The 26,461-nt window shown below is 35.7% G+C and overlaps 5 protein-coding genes and 1 long non-coding RNA gene across 7 annotated transcripts; 2 read left to right on the top strand and 4 right to left on the bottom strand.

Annotated features, from left to right (window-relative positions):
- On the bottom strand, positions 1–3,327 carry LOC141592606 (uncharacterized). 2 transcript variants are annotated; one of them, XR_012521189.1, is made up of 4 exons: positions 3,161–3,327; positions 1,343–1,678; positions 615–1,097; positions 1–493 (listed from the first exon to the last, which is right to left on the bottom strand). XR_012521189.1 is itself a non-coding variant. In XM_074413347.1 (4 exons), exons 1-4 carry the CDS (start codon positions 3,213–3,215, stop codon positions 420–422), a joined length of 678 nt encoding a protein of 225 aa, XP_074269448.1. In that variant the 5' UTR covers positions 3,216–3,327; the 3' UTR covers positions 1–419. The 2 variants fall into 2 exon arrangements, 1 of the variants encoding a protein (XP_074269448.1); XM_074413347.1 differs by having other exon boundaries at positions 1–426; positions 818–1,097.
- A 794-nt stretch (positions 3,328–4,121) lies between these two features.
- Positions 4,122–4,937, bottom strand: LOC141620032 (uncharacterized). Its single transcript, XM_074437172.1, has one exon. The coding sequence runs from the start codon at positions 4,935–4,937 to the stop codon at positions 4,122–4,124; it is 816 nt and encodes a 271-aa protein (XP_074293273.1).
- An 847-nt stretch (positions 4,938–5,784) lies between these two features.
- On the top strand, positions 5,785–10,665 carry LOC141592590 (uncharacterized). The gene is made up of 12 exons (XM_074413323.1): positions 5,785–6,243; positions 7,538–7,622; positions 8,018–8,069; positions 8,178–8,198; positions 8,281–8,334; positions 8,458–8,508; positions 8,774–8,836; positions 9,158–9,223; positions 9,345–9,383; positions 9,554–9,676; positions 9,749–9,841; positions 10,160–10,665. The coding sequence occupies exons 1-12, from the start codon at positions 6,156–6,158 to the stop codon at positions 10,379–10,381; spliced, it is 957 nt and encodes a 318-aa protein (XP_074269424.1). The 5' UTR covers positions 5,785–6,155; the 3' UTR covers positions 10,382–10,665.
- A 171-nt stretch (positions 10,666–10,836) lies between these two features.
- On the bottom strand, positions 10,837–12,083 carry LOC141592629 (uncharacterized). The gene is made up of 2 exons (XR_012521190.1): positions 11,869–12,083; positions 10,837–11,773 (listed from the first exon to the last, which is right to left on the bottom strand). It is a non-coding gene; the product is annotated as an uncharacterized LOC141592629 (long non-coding RNA).
- A 5,131-nt stretch (positions 12,084–17,214) lies between these two features.
- LOC141592578 (uncharacterized) lies at positions 17,215–22,361 on the top strand. The gene is made up of 12 exons (XM_074413316.1): positions 17,215–17,530; positions 18,896–18,980; positions 19,378–19,429; positions 19,545–19,565; positions 19,648–19,701; positions 20,193–20,243; positions 20,501–20,563; positions 20,885–20,950; positions 21,074–21,112; positions 21,283–21,405; positions 21,478–21,570; positions 21,834–22,361. Exons 1-12 carry the CDS (start codon positions 17,443–17,445, stop codon positions 22,053–22,055), a joined length of 957 nt encoding a protein of 318 aa, XP_074269417.1. The 5' UTR covers positions 17,215–17,442; the 3' UTR covers positions 22,056–22,361.
- Positions 22,362–22,574: 213 nt separating this feature from the next.
- LOC141592572 (phosphatidylglycerophosphate phosphatase PTPMT2) lies at positions 22,575–26,461 on the bottom strand. Its single transcript, XM_074413305.1, has 6 exons — positions 25,831–26,461; positions 24,530–24,652; positions 23,725–23,818; positions 23,520–23,602; positions 23,335–23,424; positions 22,575–23,108 (listed from the first exon to the last, which is right to left on the bottom strand). Exons 1-6 carry the CDS (start codon positions 26,095–26,097, stop codon positions 22,731–22,733), a joined length of 1,035 nt encoding a protein of 344 aa, XP_074269406.1. The 5' UTR covers positions 26,098–26,461; the 3' UTR covers positions 22,575–22,730.

Raw genomic sequence — 26,461 nt, 5'->3', positions numbered from 1 at the left:
GACGAAAAATTTTGATAATTAGAATTGTAGATCGTATAAATGATGTTCTTGTGTTCTTCCCCAATTCAGATTGGCCGAAACAATTACATCATGCAATTCTTGGAATTTTTTTCTTAAATGGCGTTTTATACTCAAAAACATTCGCGAAAATGGTGGTTAGCCTTTTTAACTTTGGCAAATGGTTCAAATAAACCCCAGAAGTACAAATGTAGTAAGCATCTACATTGAAGAGACATAAAAGTCATGCATTTCTTCTGATGGTTTCATTCTACCACGAACTGGATGACGAGGAAAGAAGTACTCTTCTCCAAGCAAAGGAAAAGGTGCCTTCTTCTCCAAGCAAAGGAAAAGGTGCCTTGACGTGATTTTGAGATTCAATACAATGCTTGTCAAGATTACTTGGAACAGCAGGCACAACCTTACTCCCTGCATAACAATTAAATCGCTTTAGGCCGAAATGTAAACCATCATATAAAACAGTTATCCAAAACACCTAAATCACGATAAAGGAATAGCGTGGGCACAGAAAACTAGATCCACCACCTTCCACAAATAAACAAATGAACTATACCACAAGATAGAAATTGGAAGAAACCAAAATAGCATAACACTACCGAAAATGCAAACAACATCCACCGAGTGCATGCGAGGCGAATTGTTTTTTCAAATAAAATTGTAACTTAAAAATAAAATATTGTAAAATAATATTTTTTGAAGGAATTTAAAGATGGATGCCATATAAGCGAAGTATTACGAAAGAAAGATGAAAGCGGGAAAAAAATAAGAAAAGAAATATGGGAAGGAAGAAGATGCCTACGACGTAGCAGGTTTAGGAGGAAGAGATTTTGCCATCTCAACGTTCAAGGGGCGACCACCAAGTTTCATATTGTTTAGAGCAAGTGCAGCTGTTGCTTGTTCAGGTTTTGAGTACTCTATGTAAGCAGAGTGCTGTGAATCAGTGACGGTACACTCGACTACAACACCCTGAAGACCAAAAAGCAGTTTCAAATGTTCAGCGGTGACATTAGGAACAAGGTTGCTGACTTGGACTGTTCTTTTCAGCATTTCAGCCTCATCCTCATCTTTCTCGGATACACCTGGCCATGACATTCATTATACTGATATACGCCATTAAATTGTGACAAAGGTTTTTTTTTTCTTTTGTCTCAATAGTCACCTACGACATTCATTATATTTCACTCTCTCATTCACCTGATTGTTTATGGATTGTTTACTTTCTTTAGCCTTACTCACATCCTCCTTTCTCTATGCACTCAACTAGCCACAACATCCAACACCATTAATCACGAGAAAAGTAAAATAAAAAGAAATGGAGAATTACCGGTTGAATCTTTCGATGATTGAGACTGAGCTTGTTGAGCAGCATAAGCTTGATGAGCCTCAGCAGCCCTGATTACCCTTGCAGCAACCATTGAAGCAGCAGATGGCGGCGCAACTGGAACTTGGCTCATGGTTCCATTTACATAGGCTTCTTGTATTGCAGCCACGAGCGATACATGTGTCGGATGCTCTAAATTGCAATCTGTTTTAAAGCACCGGCTCTGAAGAAATCCTCGGCATACCGGTTTAATACCAGGCACAAGCACGCTTTCAGAAGGACCAGGAACAAGTTTCGGAATCATCCGTAATAAATCAGAAAATGAGCATGAAACAGACCCTGCACAATTAGGCATGTTTGGCATAAACAAGGTTTGCATATAAAGGAGGTCTTTAGAAAAAGAAAAAAAAAAAAAAAAAAAAAACAACACAAATGCTATGACACATCATCAAACATCCACTATGTTTCTTTATGTGTATTGGCGGGATATTAATATATTTACTAAAATACACAAACAACAAGCATTCGATCACTGGAGTCAAAGCACTAGCTCGCGGGGCTACCTAAGACTAACTTATTGGATCACCGGAGTCAAAGCAGTGTACTCAAATGCCTTGACAACAAGAACCAATCCGCAAGTAAGATATACAAAATAGAGAGACCAGCAGTGAGTTATAATCCCACAACGCAGCAAGCTTCCCAAGTTATCTGCAAGCAAACTCAACCTCACAGATGAACAACTTCCCGACAGTATGTATACACAAAAAGAGTAACATCCTTAACAATGATTTCCGTTTCCATGGAAAATAAGAAGCAATTCGCAATCAAAACACCAAAACTCTTGAAGCGTGTAACACATGGCAGATAGAAAAGTGAAGAGCAAACAACATAAAAGAGAGAATGAAATAACCTGCACTGAAGAACACAGGAAACGGACTACCCATTATAGGAAACCCATTACACTCCATATTTTAACAAAAAATGAAGAGTTTTGTGCCACTCAACCGCTTGGGCTCAATTTACCAAAAAACCATGGGGATAACAGGCGAGGGGCATGGCGTCTCCTAATCTACGGGTTAATTTGGGAGTTAGACAGAATGAGGGGAAACTGGAAATGAAGTCAGACAAGACAGTATATTGATCGTCACAGTCAGTGAAACAGTCTACAAATATAATAAGTTCGAAAGCACCAAAGTCATGCATCTCAGAAGATACAAGAGATACAGCCTGTGCAACAGCAACAGCGTGTGGCGAGAGAGGCAGACTGAAAAAACATAGCATAATTATACTCCCTCCGTCTCAGTCAATTGTTGTCTTTTCTATTTTACGATTGCATTTGATGAGCAATATGATCATTCACACTCAATTTAGTCCACTTGTCATCTTATCATTGGTCCCCTCTTCTTTCCTTGGTCTTTGTGCCAAAAACAAAGAACAACAAATGACCGGGACGGAGGGAGTAGTTTGATTATGGTTGCGAACCAAAGTTGGAAATTCATCAGCACCAGTACGATTAATTAAGAAGTTTGTAAGATCGAAACGAGTTCCTCTCAATAAAAACGATGGTTGTTGTTCCTCCATGGCTGCTGCGTTGCTTATTCTCAATTTAAACAAATAAAATCAAAATCAATTCACGGTCGTTGCAATAAATAAGCTTCTACGATTCAATTCAAACTCAAACCCTAGCTAATTTCTAGTTCCTACGAGTAATTTCTATATTTCAGAAAAAAAAGATAGGCATCAACACTTTTCGGTTAATCACTTCATAAGCATCAATAATTTCATTGTTATTGCGAACCAAAGTTGAAGTTGAATGTTTACCAGTGCGATCAAAAGGAGTTCCTCTCGTTAAAAATGATGGTTGTTCTTCCTCCATGCCTGCTGCTGCTGCTTCTTCACAATTTAATCTAACAAAACAAAATCAATATCAATATATAAACATCAATTCTTATGTGAGACGGATTTAAATAAAGACGGTTCTAATACCTGATTAAAATAAAGAAGGTTGTGAGACCAACTTATTTATTTAAATCGGTTGTAAATTGTAATACTCCCTCTTATTCTATATTTTCTTCCTTATTTTCTAAAACGGATTATTTCCCCTTTTTTATTTTGGAAACTTTTACAATATTATTTTCTCCATCCCTCTCTTCTATCACCAAAGCCACCCAACTCTTTTACTCATATTTTATTACTTTTCTTAATGTTTTGGCCCACAATTCTTTACACGGGGTAATCTATGTCGTCCTTGTAGAATGATATTCTAATTTTATTAAGATATTATAATATTTGAACACATTATATGAAAAAAAAATATGGTAAAAACATTATTTTTTTAATTCCTCTTTATGTTTCAATTAATTGAAATTGACGGGGTATATAGCAAAAGAAAGATAACATTTATAAATGTCGTAAAATTTACGTGATGCAAGATAATTTTTATTTCTCATATAACTTATTTTAAAAATAAAATCTCATAATTTAAGATTTAGTATTTGCTTTGATGTTTAATTATTATTTAGTTTTCTTTAAGGAAAAAAGAAGCAAAATTAATATTTATTGTGCTATAATTAATGATATAGTTTTTCCAACTTTTTACTTTTTAAATAATGCATGATGATGTGGCTTTTTAAAATGAACATACAAAGGGGAATGGTGAAAGTTTATGCTTTGTTGTTACCTTTTTATTATATTTATAGATTATTGTGAAATCGAAAAATATTATGATAACTAATAGATTATTTTTTTTTTTTTTTTTTGGCAGCTGTAAATAAAGTTTTACCTAACTATCCATAACCCTACATGCAAGACTATGGGCATCATGATTAAAACGCCTAGGGACATAACTAAAAGCTAAGCAATGAAAGTAAGAAAAACAATCAGAAATCTCCTCTAAAATAGTCTTTAGAAGAAGGTGACGTCTCTCCATTCCTGCAAGCTGGAAAATCAAAGATAAGCAATCTGATGAAATCTCCAAATGACGCAAACCCCTTTCACAAGCCCATCGAAGCACTAAGAGCACACCAAGACCTTCAGCTTGCAAAGCAGATTCCACCTTAATTTTCTTTTCCATGCTATGAAAAATGTGGCCATTTTCAGACATAGCAATCCACCCAACACCTGCCTTATCAAATCCCTTCCAACCCGCATCCACCATCACTCGCACATAACCACAATCGCCAATCCTACCCACAACACAAATTGGATTACTATTGCGAACCCAATTAGCATTATCCCTTGCTAATGGTGTTGAGTTCCCTTCTAAGGCACAAGCACCCTTTTTTATCTCCTCAATAGCTTGAATCCCGGTACTTACAATTTGTGACCAATGTTTAAAAAACATTATAGGATGAAATTCCACACCCTGAAAAAGAATTTGATTGCGAGTACTCCATATGCACCAAAGTGTGGCAAGAAACCGGATTTGTTGTTCCTCACGACCCTCCGATTTTTCCAGATATACCATCCAATCAATAATCCAAGAGTCAATTTGCAAAAACGAAGTCTGATTCGTGCGAATGCCAAGTTCAGAACATGCCCACAATCTTCGGGACACAGGACAGTCCCTAAATAAGTGCTCCATAGATTCTAAGGCCATCCCTATTATTTATTTCATAATATACTTAAACGTTTTTAATTAATAATTAAGTCGAGTCAAATCGTTTCACCTCTCTCAATTTCAGTTCAGCCCCAATAAGCTTACTTCAGCCCCATTCGGCTCCTTTTAGCTCAGTTCAACCCTAATAAGTTCAGTTCATCTCACTTTAGCGCCAATAAGTTCAGTTCACCTATATTCAACGAAAAAGAGCATGGCTTATAGAGGTCTAAAGGGTATTAAACTAGAAGTTAATGATAACGTGTATGTAAAAGGGTAAGATTCATGTCTAAAAAAGTAATTCTGTATTTATAAATAGATTGTAGTTCAATCTATTGTTTCAATATGTCGTTGATTGGGAGTATCCCCTACCGACAAATGGAGCAATCTCGTTCGGGGGTACTGAAGGCGATTTAATGGGTTGACCCCTCCTAAGTTTGACTTTTTCATTCGCAAGAGTTAGGAATCGGACCATTGACCACTTATTTAAGAGATAACAATGCTTACCACTCACACGAGTCAACTTTGGTATGATTAGAGGACTGACAATTAGGAATCGGACCTCTAATCCCTTATTTAAGAGAAGAGCCCTTACCACTCACATGAGTCAACTTTGTTACGATTAGAGGATTGACAATCATGTTTACATAAATTATAGATAAAACCTTAAATTGAAGATAGGATTGATCTGAATACTCGATGATGCTGGTTTGTTGGGGATCCCCGATGAAATCCACAACAAAAAAAACCAAAACTTACTCGACCCAATCCGACTCAAATAATAATATGATCACAAAATCTTATTGAAGACGACACGTATCCGTCGCTTTGGAGTGACAGATACCATTTTCTCTCACAAATGACCCAAATAAAGAAGAGAGGGAAGTACATGGGGTGCCCCACCTTGTCCCCCTATCCGTTTTATGAGTGGCATTACCCGTCACTTGCTCCGACCCATCTTCAACAAGACTAACTGTAATATGATTGACCAAGTCACTATGATCATATAATGTACCCCATTTGGGTAGCTTCTCAGCTTAGTGAAGGAAGTTGATCATTACCCTGTCATTTCTTTTCTTTCAAAACAATCCCAAATAATTGTCAGATCACCAAACAAACTTGATAATTACAATTATAATAATTATAATAACCATAATCATAATAGTAGTAATATTTTGTAGAAGTAATTTTAATATTTCAAGTAATTAGAAACACAAAATCATGAAACTTTCTAAACCAATTTTCACATCAATTTTATCCTTAATCTTTGTTCATGTTTCTCATTCTGTTCCCTTCATTGTACTTCATGGTACTTTCTTTCTCCTCCCATGAATTGTTTTTATTTATTTATTATTATTATGATGTATTATTAATGTGTGTATTATATTTGGGTTTTACTAACTCTCGTATGTATGAGACGGTCTCTTAATAATGTTATTGTCGTGGTTTTGACCTCGTATTGTTGCATTTTATTTTGAATGGGTTTCCCTTGTTTTAGTCTGTTGTTATGTTGTTGGGATTCAATTTTTTTTTGTAGATTATTATAAGGTGAACTGTTGAAATTGGACCTTGATTGTTATTGTGGGTGTAATTTTGAAGAAAAATGGTAATTACAATAATGAATTTCTGGAAAAAAAAAAAAGGATTACTGCAATTAGTGTTACTTCATCAGAGTTCATCTGTTTGTATATGGTTTTATTAATCTGAGGTTTTGAGGATAAAGTTTCAAACTTTGACTATAAATAAGTCAAGGAAAATATACAAGTTTTATGATATGATGAATTATAATCAATGGCGGATCCATTGGGGCTAGCAGAGGCGCTCGCGCCTCCTAAACAATGGAATTTCCAATTATTTTTTTTATAGTACGGTCAAAGTGTCGTCTTAGAGAGCATGTAGAGTCAAATGGGAAGAATGGGTAGAAACCGAGGAAGTAATGATTTTGATGAAGGATTTAAGAAAGATTGTTTAGTAAAGCTAGTAGTAGAACTTAATCAAGTAATGTAATTTAGCTTAGTAGGTAAAGTGTCGTAGGTTTGCGCCCTTAAGCCCTTGTAATTTCCTAATCTGTAATCCAAATCACAAATACTTCGTTGATGGTTGAATGTATTCTTGTTTAGCTGGTAAAGTTACGCGAGGTTTTAGAGTTGATCTTGTATCCAAGGACTTGTATTGCATACTTAGCTGTGTCAATGGCTTTATTGCTTCTTGTGATCCACTTGTTCGTTAGTATATCCTTTTTATTTCACGGTAATAACCGTTCAGAAACATAGACAGTTTGTTTCCATATGACCCATAAATCATAATGATATTCCGTCGAGTATTGCACATTATTTGCACCATTTGGCTCTTCTCTGCCGGTACAAGTAGCACAAAAAATTTAGTGAGTCAGTTTGCTTTATTCAATCATATTAGTCTCTGTGTCCATTTGAAATGGAGGAGTTTCGCACTTCTGTTTATGCATACAACTTAGAAATACCTATATATGATGATGTGGTTCTAACTTCTAAATCATCTTGCTTTTGTTTGTACATTTTCAACAAGAATATGAGGTCATGTTTAATGTTCAAACTCAGTTATGGATGATTTTTTATGTAATGTAGGAATTGGGGATCAGTGCTCGAATCGTGGTATCAGCCGATTTACTAAGCACTTAAGTGATTGGTCTGGATCAAAAGGATATTGTGTGTATGATCTTTCTCTCTCTCTTTCAACCCCCTTCAGTTTCACAATTATATATACTTGCAGTGGCACGTTGCTCCCGACCATTGGCAAAATGCAGTGAGGAGATAAAGTGTCTGCTTTTGACACTGCGGTAGAATATTAGCTTTAAAAAGAATTTTTAATTAGATCCCTGTGAGTTATGTCAGCCGAGTGCAAGGCACGGATCAGACCACTATTAAGACGATCGGGAACTACTTTGACTTGATCTGCATATAATCTTGTTCTCCTGCAACTTTTGCTTTTTAGATTGCAGCATTTCTGTAATGCTATGTGTGGTCTAGTTTGCTCTTTCGTAAACATAGTGATGACTGATGTGTGTGATTATTAATCTTTTTTTTGTTTTTGTCTTCCAACTTCAGTGGAATCGGTAATGCTTCCTGGGATTCATGGTTTACGCCCCTTGAAGATCAGGTAAAGCGGGAATTGGAAGATGCCAATATTTTACATTCTATTCAAGATACAGTTCCTTTCTCGATTCTCAAACTTGTGTTCTAAACTCTATTTTGTTTGTGGTTGCAGACTCAAATTGTATGTGACAAGGTAAGAAACAGCTGCTGATTGTGCTTGGACGTGTGATACGAATTTTAAATTGGTAATCTGACGATCTGGTATTGGTCAATAGGTGAAGGAGATGGAAGAACTCAGAGAAGGCTACAACATAGTTGGTCTGTCCCAGGTAACTCTTACCGCTTACTTGCCCTACTATTTCTGGTTTAGAAGCTTTTATGTGTTGTTTCACTTGCCTTTTATGTGTTGTTTCACTTAAGTTGTTTCAATCATCTATTTATTTCCGTTGCAGGGAAATCTGATCGGAAGAGCAGTTGTCGAGTACTGTGAAGGAGGACCTCCGGTAAGTAAGGAAAAAGGCTCAGTTAATGTCTAGCTCATTATGCTCATTCGTCTTTTGATTTTCATCTGCTTCTTGGTACCAATGACTGTGTTCATACTTCATAACAATCTTGGTTCTGTACACTATTGCAAGTTGCAACTTCAAAGTCGATTCTTCGATATAGTTGGGACTTTGGCATGTTATCTTATTTTGGCTTGTGCTGTCGTACCCCTCCCCCATTAAAGCACCTGTTTTCTTAAAGAATCATGGTCAATGCTTCAAGCAGGTTAAGAATTTAATCTCACTGGGAGGACCGCATGCTGGTCTCGCTTCAGTTCCACTTTGTGGGGTATGTGATTATTTCTTCCGGTTTTTTTTCCTTTTATTTATTCCTCATAGATAACAAAATGATTCACTCAAGCTTTTTAAAATCGATTTATATCTGCTGAGAGCCCTCTGCATGCCTAGTATCTTAGTTACTCCGTATTTTATACAGTTCGCTTATTTCGGCGACGTCCTTTGGAAAAGGTCTATATTTATTTGTTCTTCTCCATACTCGAAGGACATGGAGGTCTCAATACTGTCGTAGAGATGTAGTTGCCGAAAAGGAATCTATCCTTTTCTTCAAAATTTTGAGTTATGCATAATCGAGTTGGTCTTTTGCTTGCAGTCTGGTGTATTCTGTATACTAGTAGATTCACTCATCAAGTCAGGGATCTACTCAGACTACGTTCAGGTGACTTACTATCGCTAATCTGAGTAAATGCAGTATTTCTGTTTACAGTGATATTCCATTCCTCTGTCATAACTAATTTTTCCGAGGTTTCTTTTTTTAATGCAATTCGCTGAATTTGCAGGAACATTTGGCTCCCAGTGGCTATCTTAAGATTCCCAATGTGAGAACAATTCCATTTCTTTACAAGATTATTTGTGTTAAACCTTATCGCTTGTTCAAGCATGGTTCGACTTAAATTGTCACTTCTGTAATTAGTAGCTTAAGACTGCGTATGATTTTTAATTTTTTTTTGCGGGTATTCATCTTGGTTTTGTTGTTCTTGGTTGTCAGAATATGGATGGCTACTTGGACAAATGTAGGTTTCTTCCGAAGCTCAACAATGAAATACCGAGTCAGAGAAACTCCACCTACAAAAAGCGTTTCAGCAGCTTGGAGAACTTGGTACTCATAATGGTAAGTTACGCTTATGATCCCTTTCTAATTTTCAGTCTTGGCATGTTTATGACTAGTTCTTGGCTGTCACAGTTTGAGCAGGACAAAGTCCTATTTCCTAAAGAAACCGCGTGGTTTGGATATTACCCAGATGGCGCTTTCACCCCTTTGCTTTCTCCACAGGAGGTATGGAATTATGGAAACTATTATTGTAGGCACTAAAAACAACAAAAATGCAAAATATAAAATAATGAAATTACTTTTGAGTTAATATCAAATTTACCCTCAGTTTAATTATTTTGCCACGCTTAAAAACCCGAATTTCAATTTGGGTTATTCTGAACTTAAAGCAAATCACAGAAGTGCAAAGTGAATTCTTAATAACAAGACGAGCATAAGCTGTCTCTCTACAACCAAAAAAAAAAAAAAAAAAAAAAAAAAAAAAAAAAAACGAATTCAAAGCATGCAGACATAATTCAGAGTCTGTAATTGTGTATATTACAGACAAAACTATACACCGAAGATTGGATTGGTCTGAAAACCCTGGATGATGTTGGCAGAGTCAAATTTGTAAGTGTGGCGGGGGGACATCTTCGAATTTCAGATGAAGATAAGATGAAGTATATGGTGCCCTACTTGCGGAGCGAAGACTCGAAAATATACGGCCGCCAGATCAGAGGCGTATACAGAGCTCCTACAGTCGGACAAAATATCTCAGAATCTTGAGATTGGATGATGAGAGGATCGCGATCGTCCATGTAAGGCGGCAATTGTCGATTACCACGTATTCTTATTATTTGGGTTGATATATCCCGTATTCATTAGCCAAAAACAAATCGGACAGGATATCATTATGTACATGATTCTATTTAAAGGGTGATAACTGATAAGCCTGTGGATGAATTGGTGATGTCTGTATGTAAGTTGGCCATTGCAGAAGTATTTGCGCTTTTAGCAAAAAAAATTTGCCTCGAGTTTCCAAATGCAAAAACGGCGTAATTTTTTTGCTCTGAAACGAATGTGCATTTAATTAGGAATAAGCTGTTATGCCAGCATTTAAAAGCCAATCCAAAGTTCAAAATTCCGACACAATAAAGCAAATAATTGAGCTGGAATCACCCCAGACGGTCAGATGGTTAGCAGCGTGTTATCCGTAAATCTAGCTCTAATAAGAGATGAAATTGACTTGGAAAATATTTTTACTAGAATCTGAAAATTGACAAGTACATATGACTTAGTAATATACAAGGGAAAGCCAGCCTTCTCATATTTACAGAGGCAGCAAACATTAAAATACAGAATAAAATAGCTCGGATCTAGATGCACAGACATCAGAAGCCTCAATACACACGGATGTCGTTGCCGGTTATCTGGAGGGCTCTGAGAGTGCAGCTATCCTTGTTACACAGCTGCTCCTCCACAATCTTGTTATGGGTGTGACACCGAAGCCACATGCAGGAAAGCCTCGCTAAAGCCGCCTGACCTGCCACCCTTACTTTGTAAACCACGCTCGGGTCCGTTAAAATTTGGTCCCCTTCGACACTGGAGTCACATGGTTCATAGCCATCGAGGTCCGTCGTTGACACCACTACCACTGAACGATCGTCAAATTCAAACAAGTTTCCCACAGACGGCAGCCCTGAGCTTCTAACTGCCAAATCATGTGTGGGACTGATGCCAGAGTTCTTCACCATCAAATTGTAATATTCCTTGACAGCCTGTAAATACGATGTTAAATTTGAGAATAAATCCACTACAATTGAGCAGCGATGAAAGAGCATCTTCTGGAGAAGGGTAGCAGTAGATTCCGAATTGGTCGTTAAAACAGTCGATTCCTCCTCTTTTCAAAGAGAAAATGTCAGTTCCACAGTTGGCCCGGAATGAGAACAAAAGGAGTAAGTGGTTCGAGGGAATGACAAGCGAAGTTAATTGTCACCTAATTTGACCTGATTGTTCTGAGGTTTCACTAGGGATACGAGGTTTCACTGGAAATAAGATAAACCACCAAAATAAGAAAGCGTAAAATACCTGCCACTAGGGAAAAGCAAGTAGAACTCTAGGTTTGATCGACCTTACGTAACTATAAGCATCCTCAGGAGTCATTTTCTTGTGTTGCACCTGCATATATAGAACTTGAAATAAGAAACAGAAGTACCTAGCAAACTGAGCCCACCAAATTAAGTACTTAGTTGAGGTAAGCGGTAAGCTAATACCAGGTAACATAAGACAATGGTGGTGCTACGGCCCTGTCAGCTTTACAATGTACATAAGTCATCCAACCGTTAGATGCATTACCTAGTGATCAAGAAACATGTGTTAGCTCCAAGTAAATCCTCAAATGAATGCCCAAAGGAACCATTACACCCTTGAAACAAAATTCAAGGTTTATAAGGACCAAGAAGACTGAAACAACTTACTGTGAATAAAGTCAACAAGTGGTATCAGAGCCTTAGGTTGTTTGCATGCAAATCGGTTATTGTTTTTCCGAGTTATACGATTAACAAACAAAACTTATAAATTTGTGTTTATTATGATATATCACGAAATTTACTATGCATGTTAAAGTTTCTGGTCCTAAAATGTATTTAGGATATTTTGGTTAATTTATGGATTTTTATTGTTCATTTTGTATAATAATGGCATTAAAATTTGATTTTATGATAAAAATGTCATTTTTGGACTAAAATTAGCTAAAATTTGATTTTTCCAGTGGTTTTTGGATATGTTTTCAAATATATTATATTTTGATGACCTGTAATTGTTCATAATTTTATGAGTTTTTATGCTCGAAATATGGATTTTTCAAGATAAAATCGAATTTAAATGAAAAATAGGTTAATATGAGTTATATTTTGAATCTGGTCATAGAAATTCAGTATGTTGTCACATGCAATTTTACAAGATGTGTGTAAAATAATTGGAATTAAATATTGGAGTTGGATTAATTCATGGGAAAAAACAAACTCCCCCAAGGCAACCAAACATGTTTATAGCATTTCATGGGAATTGAATATTGGAGTTGGATTCCAGTGAATTGTAAATTAACACGGGAGTTCTATTCCCGTATGAACCAAACGAGGCCTTAAAACTAAAGCCAATAAATCTAATATTAAACACAAATTATAATTCTCACCATAATCTTTCAAAATAATGCTACCCATTCAATCTACCTTGAATTATTGTTCACAAATAAAAATATAAAAATTTCTATTTTGAAAAATTTCTTGTAGGTTTCAATTAATCACATAGCTAAACAAAATTGAAGACAATAATAATAATAATAACAATAATCGTGACAAAACACTAATAAACATAACAATATTCGTGGCAAGAAATTAATAATCCATGACAAACGTTTAGTAAATTGTGGAAAATATATTTTGACGATATATTATGACAGTATAAGTATAGATTGATAAAAAAAATCTTACGAGTCTTTTTTGTCAATTGTGCTCAGTTCCACCGCAAATCTGAGGTTGCGTAACACCACCAACGTGACAATATAGTTAACCCCGTGAATTTTATGGATAATAGAACTAGTTATAAACAAAATGTAAATCTTTATTAATATGATACCGAACGTCCCAGAAAACATTATAGCATTTATGCTGAACTATCTCTAAATCCCGTCGCGGGATCCCTAGTGCATCCAACTCATCGTGGAGTGCTCCCATTGTCAAACCCCGATACTTTATTCCTTCTAAAGTCAAATGATGAAGCTCGTAGATCGTTTGCGAGCTGCGGATATCAAAGCTTATATTTTATAAACTGTAATGGTTACCTATCATGGGTAGTCCGTTTCATGTCTTCTTCAGTGCAGGTATGCTGTTTGCTCTTCACTTTTCTATCTGCAATGTGTTACACGTTTCAAGAGTTTTGTAGGTTTGATTGCTTTCTAAAATGCGCCTGCCAATTCTGTTCATTCTGTATTGACATGTATGACGATTTATGTGAATTCTCTCTATTGCTCTCTCTTTATAAATCGTTGTTATTTGACTTTTTTGTACTATAACTGATGAATTTGTCATCCAGTTTCATCCTAACAGATTCTTGATTATATTTAGAAGTACTTGGGTTGATAATTAGTTATAATGACATGTTAATCACTAAATAAGTGCACACCTGAAGACATCCTTCAAAATCAACAAGATTATGATTTATGAGCTTATTTTATTGTCATGTATCTTTACATTGTAGAGTGAATGCCATATCAATTTATGGGTTAGTATAAGATTTATTTTGAAATTGATCTCCAAATGGTATGTTTCAGAGGCGGAGGACATGAACAATTCCGAAGCGGCGGTGAGAGCTGATTCATGGGATTATTTAGCGAACAAGCCCATCGACTCCGAGAAGTGTACTGTTGCTGGTCCTGGAGTTTAGTTTGCGAATTATCTTCTTCCATTTGTGCAATTACATGGCCGCATCGACCATCATCATATGTGCTGATATACTCATGGGCTCATGGCCACAAGCTCGCCGTATTACATAAATAATTTTTAAATAAAAATAAACCGTCTCACAATGTGAGACCTTCTTATTTTATAATGTGTTGTATAGTTTTTTTTTTATTACCTAAACTAGTTTTTGTGCCCGTGAAATTCGCGGGTGAATTTGAGTTTAACTGTGTAAGTTCATGCATTTTTGTAAATTTTTTCATTTCGAACATGTTGACAACTTGTTAAATACGATAACACGCAAAACTGTTGCACGTGAAGTAGTTCATTTATTTTGGTGAGAAACAAAACAACATATTAAATTTTAATTTCACATGAATTAAGATATTAAACGGGTAAGTAATGTAGTGGTGTCTCAATTTAACTTGAAACTACATAATTGAACATTGAGAATTGTGATACAAAATTAATCATGTCAATTGAATAATCAATACATGTGAAACCCATTTTCATAATTGACTTGTGTTATCTTATATAGAATCATAAAACATACTTGTATATACGACCTAAAATAATATATTGAAGAGTACATACGTGTACATACTTTGATGTTTAATTGTTATTTAATCTTTTTTAAAGTGGGAAAAAAAGAAACAAAATTTACTATTTATTATGCTTTAATTAATGATATATTTTCAACTTTTTCTTTTTTTTAAATAATGCATGATAAAATGACTTTCTGAAATGAACATAAAAAGGAGAATTGTGAAAGCTAACTTTGATCGTCTCTATTTTTTCATTTTGTTTTTCTCCCTCTTCAACACACTTTTTTTTATGTTGTCTTTTTGTTACTTTTGTTTGTTTCACATAATTATGTTTGGCTTTATTTTATTTTTTTCACATCACTATATATTTTATACTCCCTCCTATTCAGAATAACTGTCCCATTTGCCATTTCCGTCTATTCACATAATTGTCCTATTTGCCATATTTGGACATGTTTTTTGACTTTCCTACCCTTGGCTCTTTTCTTTATTTACCACCCCTAAACCATCATATTCAATACTTTTCATTATTTAACTCATATATTCTTACCCCTATACAATACTTTTCATTATTTTAACTCCATTCCTTAATTTTCTTGCCATTGTCCAAATGGGACAGTTATTCCGAATAGGAGGGAGTATATACAATGTTAAATAACATAGTTTTAGAAGAGTTTACATGGGGTAATCTATGTCGTCCTTGTAGAATGATATTCTAATTTTATTACAATATTATAATATTTGAACATATTATATGAAAAAAATATGGTAAAAACATTATTTTTTTTAATTCCTCTTTATGTTTCAATTAATTGAAATTGACGGGGTATATAGCAAAAGAAAGATAACATTTATAAATGTCGTAAAATTTACGTGATGCAAGGTAATTTTTATTTCTCATATAACTTATTTTAAAAATAAAATCTCATAATTTAAGATTTAGTATTTGCTTTGATGTTTAATAATTATTTAGTTTTCTTTAAGGAAAAAAGAAGCAAAGTTTAATATTTATTGTGCTATAATTAATGATATAATTTTTCCAACTTTTTACTTTTTAAATAATGCATGATGATGTGGCTTTTTAAAATGAACATACAAAGGGGAATGGTGAAAGTTTATGCTTTGTTGTTGCCTTTTTATTATATTTATAGATTATTGTGAAATCGAAAAATATTATGATAACTAATAGATTATTTATTTCATAATATACTTAAACGTTTTTAATTAATAATTAAGTCGAGTCAAATCATTTCACCTCTCTCAATTTCAGTTCAGCCCCAATAAGCTTACTTCAGCCCCATTCGGCTCATTTCAGTTCAGTTCAACCCTAATAAGGCTCTGTTTGGTAGCGCATTTCAGGTACCTTTTTTCATCGAAGTAGTTTTTTTCACAAAAAATTCAGGTAGCTTATTTTCTTGAACGCGTTTGGCAAGTAGCATTTTATAGCAAAAAAGGTACCTGAAATGAAATGCTACCTAGGGTATCATTTGGGATTTCAGGTACCTGATTGTATTTTGCTTAACTTTTTTACCCTTCAACTTTTTATATATTACTCCAATATTATTATTTTTTATATTATGATCTCAAATAAACCCAATTAAATAGTTTTTACGGAAATGAAAAGCGTCCGTGATAATATCAATACTTTAATTTAGGGTGCAATTTAATTAACTATTTTTATGTATGGTTTAATAGAAAACTTACTTCGTATACATAAAATACATTTTTTTGATATACTGTTTGATATATTTTTTTTTTTACGTTATCGTGATACTTTAATTATTGTTTCCGTCATTTTGAAACATGTTGAAGACTTGTGCAATTATAGTGAAAAAAATTGCATTTTTTTCTAATTACTAACAACGCCAACGACAATAACACAATAATAATAATAAAAACATAAATGATAACAATAATAAGCCATGTCCTTTTACGTCATTTGACCAAATATCAGCTACCTTTTCAGCTAGTCTTCCAAACAGTTTTAATAAAAATAAGGTACCTTTTCAGGTCATTATTTTCAGCTACCTTTTCAGTTACCTTTTCAGATTTCAAGTAGCTTTTCAGGTTTCAGGTAACTTTTCAGCTAGTTTTACCAAACGGAGCTAAGTTCAGTTCATCTCACTTCAGCGTCAATAGGTTCACTTCAGCTATATTCAGCTAAAAAGAGCATGGCTTATAGAGGTCTGAAGAGTATTAAACTGGAAGTTAATAATAAAGTGTATGTAGAAGAGTAAGATTCATGTCTAAAAAGTAATTATGTATTTGTAAATAGATTGTAGTTCAATCTACTGTTTCAATATGTCGTTGACTAGGAGTATCCCTTCCGATAACTGAGGCAATCTCCTTCGGGGTACCGAAGACAATTTAATGGGTTGACCCCTCATAAATTTGACTTTTTTCATTCGCAAGAGTTAGGAATCGAACCACTAACCACTTGTTTAAGAGATAACAACCCTTATCACTCACGAATCAACTTTGATACGATTAGAGGATTGATTTGAATACTCGATGATGGTGGTTTGTTGGGGATCCCCGATGAAATCAACAACAAAAAAACCAAAACTTACTCGACCCAATCCGACTCGAACGAATAATAATATGATTGACCAAGTCACTATGATCATATAATGTACCCCATTTGGGTAGCTTCTCAGCTTAGTGAAGGAAGTTGATCATTAGCCTGTCATTTCTTTTCTTTCAAAACAATCCCAAATAATTGTCAGATCACCAAACAAACTTGATAATTACAATTATAATTATAATAATCATAATCATAATCATAATCATAATATTATTTTGTATAAGTAATTTTAGTATTTCAAGTAATTAGAAACACAAAAGCATGAAACTTTCTAAACCAATTTTCACATTAATTTTATTCTTAATCTTTGTTCATGTTTCTCATTCTGTTCCCTTCATTGTACTTCATGGTACTTTCTTTCTCCTTCTATAAATTGTTTTTATTTACTGTATTTATTATAATTGTGATGTATTATTAATGTATGTATTATATTTGGGTTTTACTAATTCTCGTATGTATGAGACGGTCTCTTAATAATGTTATTGTCGTGGTTTTGACCTCGTATTGTTGCATTTTATTTTGAATGGGTTTCCCTTGTTTTAGTCTGTTGTTATGTTGTTGGGATTCAATTTTTTTTTGTAGATTATTATAAGGTGAACTGTTGAAATTGGACCTTGATTGTTATTGTGGGTGTAATTTTGAAGAAAAATGGTAATTACAATAATGAATTTCTGGAAAAAAAAAAAATGGATTACTGCAATTAGTGTTACTTCATCAGAGTTCATCTGTTTGTATATGGTTTTATTAATCTGAGGTTTTGAGTATAAAGTTTCAAACTTTGACTGTAAATAAGTCAAGGAAAATATACAAATTTTATGATATGATGAATTATGATCAATGGCGGATCTATTGGGGGTAGCAGAGGCGCTCGCCCCTCCTAAACAATGGAATTTCCAATTTTTTTTCTAGTACGGTCAAAGTGTCGCCTTAGAGATCATGTAGAGTCAAATGGGAAGAATGGGTAGAAACCGAGGAAGTAATGATTTTGATTAAGGATTTAAGAAAGATGGTTTAGTAAAGCTAGTAGTAGAAGTTAATCAAGTAATGTAATTTAGCTTAGTAGGTAAAGTGTCGTGGGTTTGCGGCCTTAAGCCCTTGTAATTTCCTTATTAGTAGTGGAGTCTTGTGGGGTAGTTGAGAAATGCTGGTAAGTAAAGCTAATAATAGTATGTAATTCAAACCACAAATACTTTGTTGATGGTTGAATGTATTCTTGTTTAGCTGGTAAAGTTACGCGAGGTTCTAGAGTTGATCTTGTATCCAAGGACTTGTATTGCATACTTAGCTGTGTCAATGGCTTTATTGCTTCTTGTGATCCACTTGTTCGTTAGTATATCCTTTTTATTTCACGGTAATAACCATTCAGAAACATAGAAAGGTTGTTTCCATATGACTCATAAATCATAATGATGTTCCGTCGAGTATTGCACATTATTTGCACCATTTGGCTCTTCTCTGCCGGTACAAGTAGCACAAACAATTTAGTGAGTCAGTTTGCTTTATTCCGAAGCCAGCGAATAGTTAGTCTCTGTGTCCATTTGAAATTGGAGGAGTTTTGCACTTCCGTTTATGCATACAACTTAGAAATACCTATATATGATGATGTGGTTCTAACTTCTAAATCATCTTGCTTTTGTTTTTACATTTTCAACAAGAATATGAGGTCATGTTTAATGTTCAAACTCAGTTATGGATAATTTTTTATGTAATGTAGGAATTGGGGATCAGTGCTCGAATCGTGGTATCAGCCGATTTACTAAGCACTTAAGTGATTGGTCTGGATCGAAAGGATATTGTGTGTATGATCTTTCTCTCTCTCTTTCAACCCCCTTCAGTTTCACAATTATATATACTTGCAGTGGCACGTTGCTCCCGACCATTGGCAAAATGCAGTGAGGAGATAAAGTGTCTGCTTTTGACACTGCGGTAGAATATTAGCTTTAAAAAGAATTTTTAATTAGATCCCTGTGAGTTACGTCAGCCGAGAGCAAGGCACAGATCAGACCTCTATTAAGACGATCGGGAACTACTTTGACTTGATCTGCACATAGTCTTGTTCTCCTGCAACTTCTGCTTTTGAGATTGCAGCATTTCTATAATGCTATGTGTGGTCTAGTTTGCTCTTTCGTAAACATAGTATGACTGATGTGTATGATTATTAATCTTTTTTTTTTTGTTTTTGTCTTCCAACTTCAGTGGAATCGGTAATGCTTCCTGGGATTCATGGTTTACGCCCCTTGAAGATCAGGTAAAGCGGTAATTGGAAGATGCCAATATTTTACATTCTATTCAAGATACAGTTCCTTTCTCGATTCTCAAACTTGTGTTATAATTTCTAAACTTTATTTTGTTTGTGGTTGCAGACTCAAATTGTATGTGACAAGGTAAAAAAAGCTGCTGATTGTGCTTTTGACGCGTGATACTGTTTTTAAATTGGTAATCTGACGATCTGGTATTGATCAATAGGTGAAGGAGATGGAAGAACTCAGGGAAGGTTACAACATAGTTGGTCTGTCCCAGGTAACTCTTACTGCTTACTTGCCCTACTATTTCTGGTTTAGAAGCTATGTTGCAGGACCTCCGCAGAATCAAGTTTTGGCAAATTGGTGAGGTTACGGTTCTAAAGTCTAAACATTGGTGAATATCAGCAACTTATATCAGTAAATACATAGATGTGGTTTGTTTTACCACGATGATACGTTCCAACTTCCAATATGTAAAGGGCCTTTTGAAATGAACTGATATTTGGCCATTTTGGTCGATATTAGTATCGACCAATACAGTCAGTACTTGCCCAATGTTTAATGAAATGCCTGAACCTGGCCCAGTTTTTAACCTGCACAACCAAACTAGACTGATACAAGTCATACAACTAATATGGCGTGTTATAAAATGTGCCATTCAGTGCTACTATAGCCACAACTTGAGCTTCTATTAAGATGTAGCAAATTGGACCTTATATGTGTTGTTTCACTTAAGTTGTTTCAATCATCTATTTATTTCCGTTGCAGGGAAATCTGATCGGAAGAGCAGTTGTCGAGTACTGTGAAGGAGGACCTCCGGTAAGGAAGGAAAAAGGCTCAGTTAATGTCTAGATCATTATGCTCATTCGTCTTTTGATTATCGTCTGCTTCCTGGTACCAGTGCCTGTGTTCATAACAATCTTGGTTCTGTACTCTATTGCAAGTTGCAACTTAAAGTCGATTCTTCGATATAGTTGAGACTTTGGCATGTTATCTTATTTTGGCTTGTGCTGTCGCACCCCTCCCCCATTAAAGCACCTGTTTTCTTAAAGAATCATGGTCAATGCTTCAAGCAGGTTAAGAATTTAATCTCACTGGGAGGACCGCATGCTGGTCTCGCTTCAGTTCCACTTTGTGGGGTATGTGATTATTTCTTCCAGTTTTTCTTCCTTTTATTTATTCCTCATAGATAACAAAATGATTCACTCAATCTTTTTAAAATCGATTTATATCTGCTGAGAGCCCTCTGCATGCCTAGTATCTTAGTTACTCCGTATTTTATACAGTTCGCTTATTTCGGCGACGTCCTTTGGAAAAGGTCTATATTTATTTGTTCTTCTCCATACTCGAAGGACATGGAGGTCTCAATACTGTCATAAAGATGTAGTTGCCGAAAAGGAATTTATCCTTTTCTTCGAATTTTTGAGTTATGCATAATCGAGTTGGTCTTTTGCTTGCAGTCTGGTGTATTCTGTATACTAGTAGATTCACTCATCAAGTCAGGGATCTACTCAGACTACGTTCAGGTGACTTACTATCGCTAATCTGAGTAAATGCAGTATTTCTGTTTACAGTTCGATATTCTATTCCTCTGTCATAACTAATTTTTCCGAGGTTTCTTTTTTTAATGCAATTCGCTGAATTTGCAGGAACATTTGGCTCCCAGTGGCTATATTAAGATTCCCAATGTGAGAACAATTCCATTTCTTTACAAGATTATTTGTGTTAAACCTTATCGCTTGTTCAAGCATGGTTCGACTTAAATTGTCACTTCTGTAATTAGTAGCTTAAGACTGCGTATGATTTTTAATTTTTTTTTGCGGGTATTCATCTTGGTTTTGTTGTTCTTGGTTGTCAGAATATGGATGGCTACTTGGACAAATGTAGGTTTCTTCCGAAGCTCAACAATGAAATACCGGGTCAGAGAAACTCCACCTACAAAAAGCGTTTCAGCAGCTTGGAGAACTTGGTACTCATAATGGTAAGTTACGCTTATGATCCCTTTCTAATTTTCAGTCTTGGCATGTTTATGACTAGTTCTTGGCTGTCACAGTTTGAGCAGGACAAAGTCCTATTTCCTAAAGAAACCGCGTGGTTTGGATATTACCCAGATGGCGCTTTCACCCCTTTGCTTTCTCCACAGGAGGTATGGAATTATGGAAACTATTATTGTAGGCACTAAAAACAACAAAAATGCAAAATATAAAATAATGAAATTACTTTTGAGTTAATATCAAATTTACCCTCAGTTTAATTATTTTGCCACGCTTAAAAACCCGAATTTCAATTTGGGTTATTCTTAATAACAAGACGAGCATAAGCTTTGTGTCTCTCTACAACAAAAATAAAATAAAATAGAATTTAAAGTATGCAGACATAATTCACAGTCTGTAATTGTGTATATTACAGACAAAACTATACACCGAAGATTGGATTGGTCTGAAAACCCTGGATGATGCTGGCAGAGTCAAATTTGTAAGTGTGGCGGGGGGACATCTTCGAATTTCAGATGAAGATAAGATGAAGTATATGGTGCCCTACTTGCGGAGCGAAGACTCGAAAATATACGGCCGCCAGATCAGAGGCGTATACAGAGCTCCTACAGTCGGACAAAATATCTCAGAATCTTGAGATTGGATGATGAGAGGATCGCGATCGTCCATGTAAGGCGGCTATTGTCGATTACTGATTCGCTTGATGAGCTTATTGAGATCGCTGAAGATCCGTAGCTGATTGTTCTGGAGTCTGGACAAAGGCTTTTAAACATCATTACCACATATTCTTATTATTTGGGTTTATATATCCCGTATTCATTAGCCAAATACAACTCGGACAGGATATCATTATGTACATGATTATATTTACAGGGTGATAACTGATTAAGCCTGTGGATGAATCGGTGATGTCTGTATGTAAGTATTTGCGCTTTTAGCAACATTTCTCTTGCCTCAAGTTTCCAAATGCAAAAACTGCATTTTTTTGCTCTGAAATGAATGTGCATTTAATTAGGAATAAACTGGTATGCCAGCATTTAAAAGCCGATCCAAAGTTCAAAACTCCGACACAATAAAGCAAATAATTGAACTGGAATTGAACGCCAGATGGTTAGCGGCATGTTATTCGTAGATCTAGCTCTAATAACAGATGAAATGGACTTGGAAAATATTTTTACTAGAATCTGAAAATTGAAAAGTACATATGATTTAATATACAAGGGAAAGCCAGCCTTCTCATATTTACAAAGGCAGCAAACATTAAAACACGGAATAAAATAACTCGGATCTGGATGCACAGACATCACAAGCCTCAATACACACGGATGTCGTTGCCGGTTATCTGGAGGGCTCTGAGAGTACAGCTATCTTTGTTACACAGTTGCTCCTCCACAATCTTGTTTTGGGTGTGACACCGAAGCCACATGCAGGAAAGCCTTGCTAAAGCCGCCTGACCTGCCACCCTTACTTTGTAAACCACGCTCGGGTCTGTTAAAATTTGGTCCCCTTCGACACTGGAGTCACATGGTTCATAGCCATCGAGATCCGTTGTTGACACCACTACCACTGAACGATCGTCGAGTTCGAACAAGTTTCCCACAGACGGCAGCCCTGAGCTTCTAACTGCCAAATCATGTGTGGGACTGATGCCAGAGTTCTTCACCATCAGATTGTAATAATCCTTGACAGCCTGTAAATACGAGATTGAGCAGCGATGAAAGAGCATTTTCTGGAGAAGGGTAGCAGTAGATTCCGAATTGGTCATTAAAACAATCGATTCGTCCTCTTTTCAAAGAGAAAATGTCAGGTCCACAGTTGGCCGGGAATTAGAACAAAAGGAGTAAGTGGTTCCAGGGAATCGCAGGCGAAGTTAATTGTCACCTAATAAGCCACCAGAATAAGACAGAGTAATATACCTGCCACTGGGGAAAAGCAAGCAGAACTCTAGGTCTGATCGACCTTACGTAACTATAAGCATCCTCAGGAGTCATTTTCTTGTGTTGCACCTGCACATATAAAACTTGAAATAAGAAGCAAAAGCACATAGCAAACTCAGCCCACCAAATTAAGTACTTAGTTGAGGTAAGCGGTAAGCCAATACCAGGTAACATAAGACAATGGTGGTGCTACGGCCCCTACCAGCTTTACAATGTACATAAGTCATCCAACCATGAGATGCATTTCCTAGTGATCAAGAAACATGTGTTAGCTCCAAGTAAATCCTCAAATGAATGGCCAAAGGAACCATTACACCCTTGGAACAAAATTCAAGGTTTATAAGGACCAAGAAGACTGAAACAACTTACTGTGAATAAAGTCAACAGCACGGCATATATCATTCATAGACGGAGCAAAGAGATAATCTCTAGTCGGAAGCACAAGGTGATCGATGTCATGAGCCTACAAGTTATCCAGAACACAAATTTGTTAGTTGAGAAACAGAAGCTAAGGAATTGTCTAACAAAAGTCACTATAAATTATCTATGACAAATGTAACCATAAAGAAACCCTGGCCACAAACATCAAAGGATAAAAAAGGTCAGATGCAGTGGAGAATGAGGATTCTAAAAAAATAGATGAATATTTCCAAATAACGAGCGTGAACTACTCGTAGTTCTTAAATTGTAAAGACAGCATTCGGTACAACCAAGTTTCTTACCCTGCCATGAGTAAGGCCTTTTAAGACACTAGGGTAATGCTTTGTAAATCACATGCTACTACGCTAGATTGTTCGGCACACACATTTGCCTGAGGCCGCGCAAGATAAAGAAGGCATGAATTGGCTAAGAGGTGCCGTCATACGTAGAAAGAATAAATGGATATGGGTACAACACAACATATACACAGCAAGAGGAGAGGATAAAGGTGCAACCAGGGAGATAGATCAAGCATTCAAATAGATAAAAATAAAGGAGAAATGATACGTCTCAAAGTTTCAAGAGTCTTTAAGATTTCTATTTCAGCAGTTGGAAGAAAAAACCAATACATTTAGAAATACAGAGATATAAATAACCAACAAGAAGAACAAGAGTAGAAGGGCAGAAGTTTAGAATACCCTAAATTGCTCATGAATGGAACATAATATATTGGTACAAGAACAGTCAAACTTACATGATAAAGAGACGTGGGAACCAGAGTCTCATAAGGCTCATTTAAAGTAACCACTCCACGAACACCAAGTTCCTTCAACCGCGAAACATCGCCAGGAAAAGGAACAGCACCTAGTAGCACAAACTGCAAAAAGAAAGTTTCTTGAATGTTTCCTTACATGATATCTCATATGAAGTTTTAATTTGCTCCTCATCCAAATCACATTGATGCAAATAAAACCACAAGTACTCGACAATTGCAGTTAAAATTGAAACATTATATACTCAATCTTGGGTTTACTAAAATAGGAGTATGAGTTAAAAGATCAAGAATTTCAAAACGTCAACATAATCTTTTACCACAGGACGACACCGGTCAATATTCAAGCTACAATTTTTATTAAGGGTGTATTTGGATGGAGGGATTTGGAGGGAAAAGAAAGGGGGGGAGAGTATAGGATTTAAAATCCCTTGTTTGGATAGCAAATGAGGGTATAGAGAAATGGAGGGGGAGAGATTTGGAGGGATCCAATTTCCCTCCTCCAAGGCTAATCAAAATCTCTCCACAATAGGCAAGAAATTGTATCCAAACACCCACACCCCATTTCCCCTCCCTTTCTCTTCTCTCCCTTTCCCTTCCCTCCTTCCCCCTCCTCTCCCTATACCTTCACTTTTGCTATCCAAACACACTCTAAGGCCTTGTTTGGATAGGAAAAAAGGAGGGAAAGGAAAGGGAGGGGGAAGGAGGGAAGAGAAAGGAAGGAAAGGGGAGGGGAGGGAGAATGGAGGAGATGATTTTCCCTCCAAATCTTGCCTATGTTGGTGGGGAAATAATTTGCCTTGTAGGAGGGAAATGGAATCCCTCTACCTTCATTTTGCTAACCAAACAACGGATTTCTCATCCTTCCAATTCCCTCCCCTCCCATTCCCTCCAAATCCCTCAATCCAAACACACGCTAAGTGTTAGGTAAATGTATTGTTAAAGAAACCGCCATGGTATAATAGTTTTGAATTGAGGTTAAGCTAGTATGTGAACCGCATTACAACAATGAATCCGCCATACTAATATGTGAACAATGAATCCGCCATACAAATATGTGAACAATGAATCCGCCATACTAATATGTGAACACTCTAGTAGGCTACTATGACCACAGCATTACAACAATGAATCCGCCATACTAATATGTGAACCGTCTCACACAAGACTTATTAATGAAAACATAAGTTATTTCAAATAAGTTCATTACCACAATTCACTATATACTCAATCAAACTAAAACAAAATGTGAAACCGTCTCACACAAGACTCGATCAACGAACCTGATCAACTGGGTCCCACCACCGGAATTCAGCCTGCAATTTGTTACGAACAACATTATACAACAAAGTAGGGTAAAATAAAACACGAGCACCAGCTCCAATCAACACCATTTTTGGGTCCCAAACGACGTCGTTTCTCCGATCATTCCGCAAACCCCTAACCCTAACCCTAAATTCTTCATCTTCTTTTTCATCAATACTGTGATCATCAACAACAGATTTCTCCGATCGCTCTTTACCCTCGATTTCTAATTCCTCAATATGCATATCCAATCAAGAAAATACCCAAATTAAATCAAAGAGAAGTAATCTACAAACACCCAATTAAAAATGAATTAAATCATCAGAAACCCTAATTCAAGAAATGATTTGAGGTTCGATCAAGTGATAAAATTGGGGCAAATGGATTCAGATTAAAGGGTAGTTAATTAGTATGAGAAAGATGAAAACTTGATGAAGAATTAACAAATTGGGAAATAAAATTGAATTTGGATGATGAGAGGACAACAAGATAATTAGGGATTTAAGAAAGATAGTCGAGAAATGTGTGTAGAAGACAAAAGGCGAAAAGTTAGGGATAATGACTTAGGGAACTAATTAATTAATTAATTAATTATGATTTAATACCTAA

This window comes from Silene latifolia, chromosome 1 (genome assembly GCF_048544455.1).
Source record: "Silene latifolia isolate original U9 population chromosome 1, ASM4854445v1, whole genome shotgun sequence".
Taxonomy (NCBI): domain Eukaryota; kingdom Viridiplantae; phylum Streptophyta; class Magnoliopsida; order Caryophyllales; family Caryophyllaceae; genus Silene; species Silene latifolia.
This window is presented reverse-complemented; position numbering and strand designations above follow the sequence as displayed.

What these genes read in the sequence shown, in the direction of transcription:
- LOC141592606 (XM_074413347.1), bottom strand. Translation starts at nt 3,215, where the DNA reads ATGGAGGAAGAACAACCATCATTTTTAACGAGAGGAACTCCTTTTGAT. An exon ending in AACTCCTTTTGATCGCACTG is followed by an intron (nt 1,679 to 3,160) that starts GTAAACATTCAA and finishes CTAATTGTGCAG; the next exon opens with GGTCTGTTTCATGCTCATTT. An exon ending in ATCATCGAAAGATTCAACCG is followed by an intron (nt 1,098 to 1,342) that starts GTAATTCTCCAT and finishes TGTCATGGCCAG; the next exon opens with GTGTATCCGAGAAAGATGAG.
- LOC141620032 (XM_074437172.1), bottom strand. Translation starts at nt 4,937, where the DNA reads ATGGCCTTAGAATCTATGGAGCACTTATTTAGGGACTGTCCTGTGTCC.
- LOC141592590 (XM_074413323.1), top strand. Translation starts at nt 6,156, where the DNA reads ATGAAACTTTCTAAACCAATTTTCACATCAATTTTATCCTTAATCTTT. An exon ending in TCCCTTCATTGTACTTCATG is followed by an intron (nt 6,244 to 7,537) that starts GTACTTTCTTTC and finishes TATGTAATGTAG; the next exon opens with GAATTGGGGATCAGTGCTCG. An exon ending in GCTATCTTAAGATTCCCAAT is followed by an intron (nt 9,384 to 9,553) that starts GTGAGAACAATT and finishes CTTGGTTGTCAG; the next exon opens with AATATGGATGGCTACTTGGA.
- LOC141592578 (XM_074413316.1), top strand. Translation starts at nt 17,443, where the DNA reads ATGAAACTTTCTAAACCAATTTTCACATTAATTTTATTCTTAATCTTT. An exon ending in CTTCAGTTCCACTTTGTGGG is followed by an intron (nt 20,564 to 20,884) that starts GTATGTGATTAT and finishes TTTTGCTTGCAG; the next exon opens with TCTGGTGTATTCTGTATACT. An exon ending in GCTATATTAAGATTCCCAAT is followed by an intron (nt 21,113 to 21,282) that starts GTGAGAACAATT and finishes CTTGGTTGTCAG; the next exon opens with AATATGGATGGCTACTTGGA.
- LOC141592572 (XM_074413305.1), bottom strand. Translation starts at nt 26,097, where the DNA reads ATGCATATTGAGGAATTAGAAATCGAGGGTAAAGAGCGATCGGAGAAA. An exon ending in TTCCCACGTCTCTTTATCAT is followed by an intron (nt 23,819 to 24,529) that starts GTAAGTTTGACT and finishes GATAACTTGTAG; the next exon opens with GCTCATGACATCGATCACCT. An exon ending in TGCTGTTGACTTTATTCACA is followed by an intron (nt 23,603 to 23,724) that starts GTAAGTTGTTTC and finishes CTTGATCACTAG; the next exon opens with GAAATGCATCTCATGGTTGG.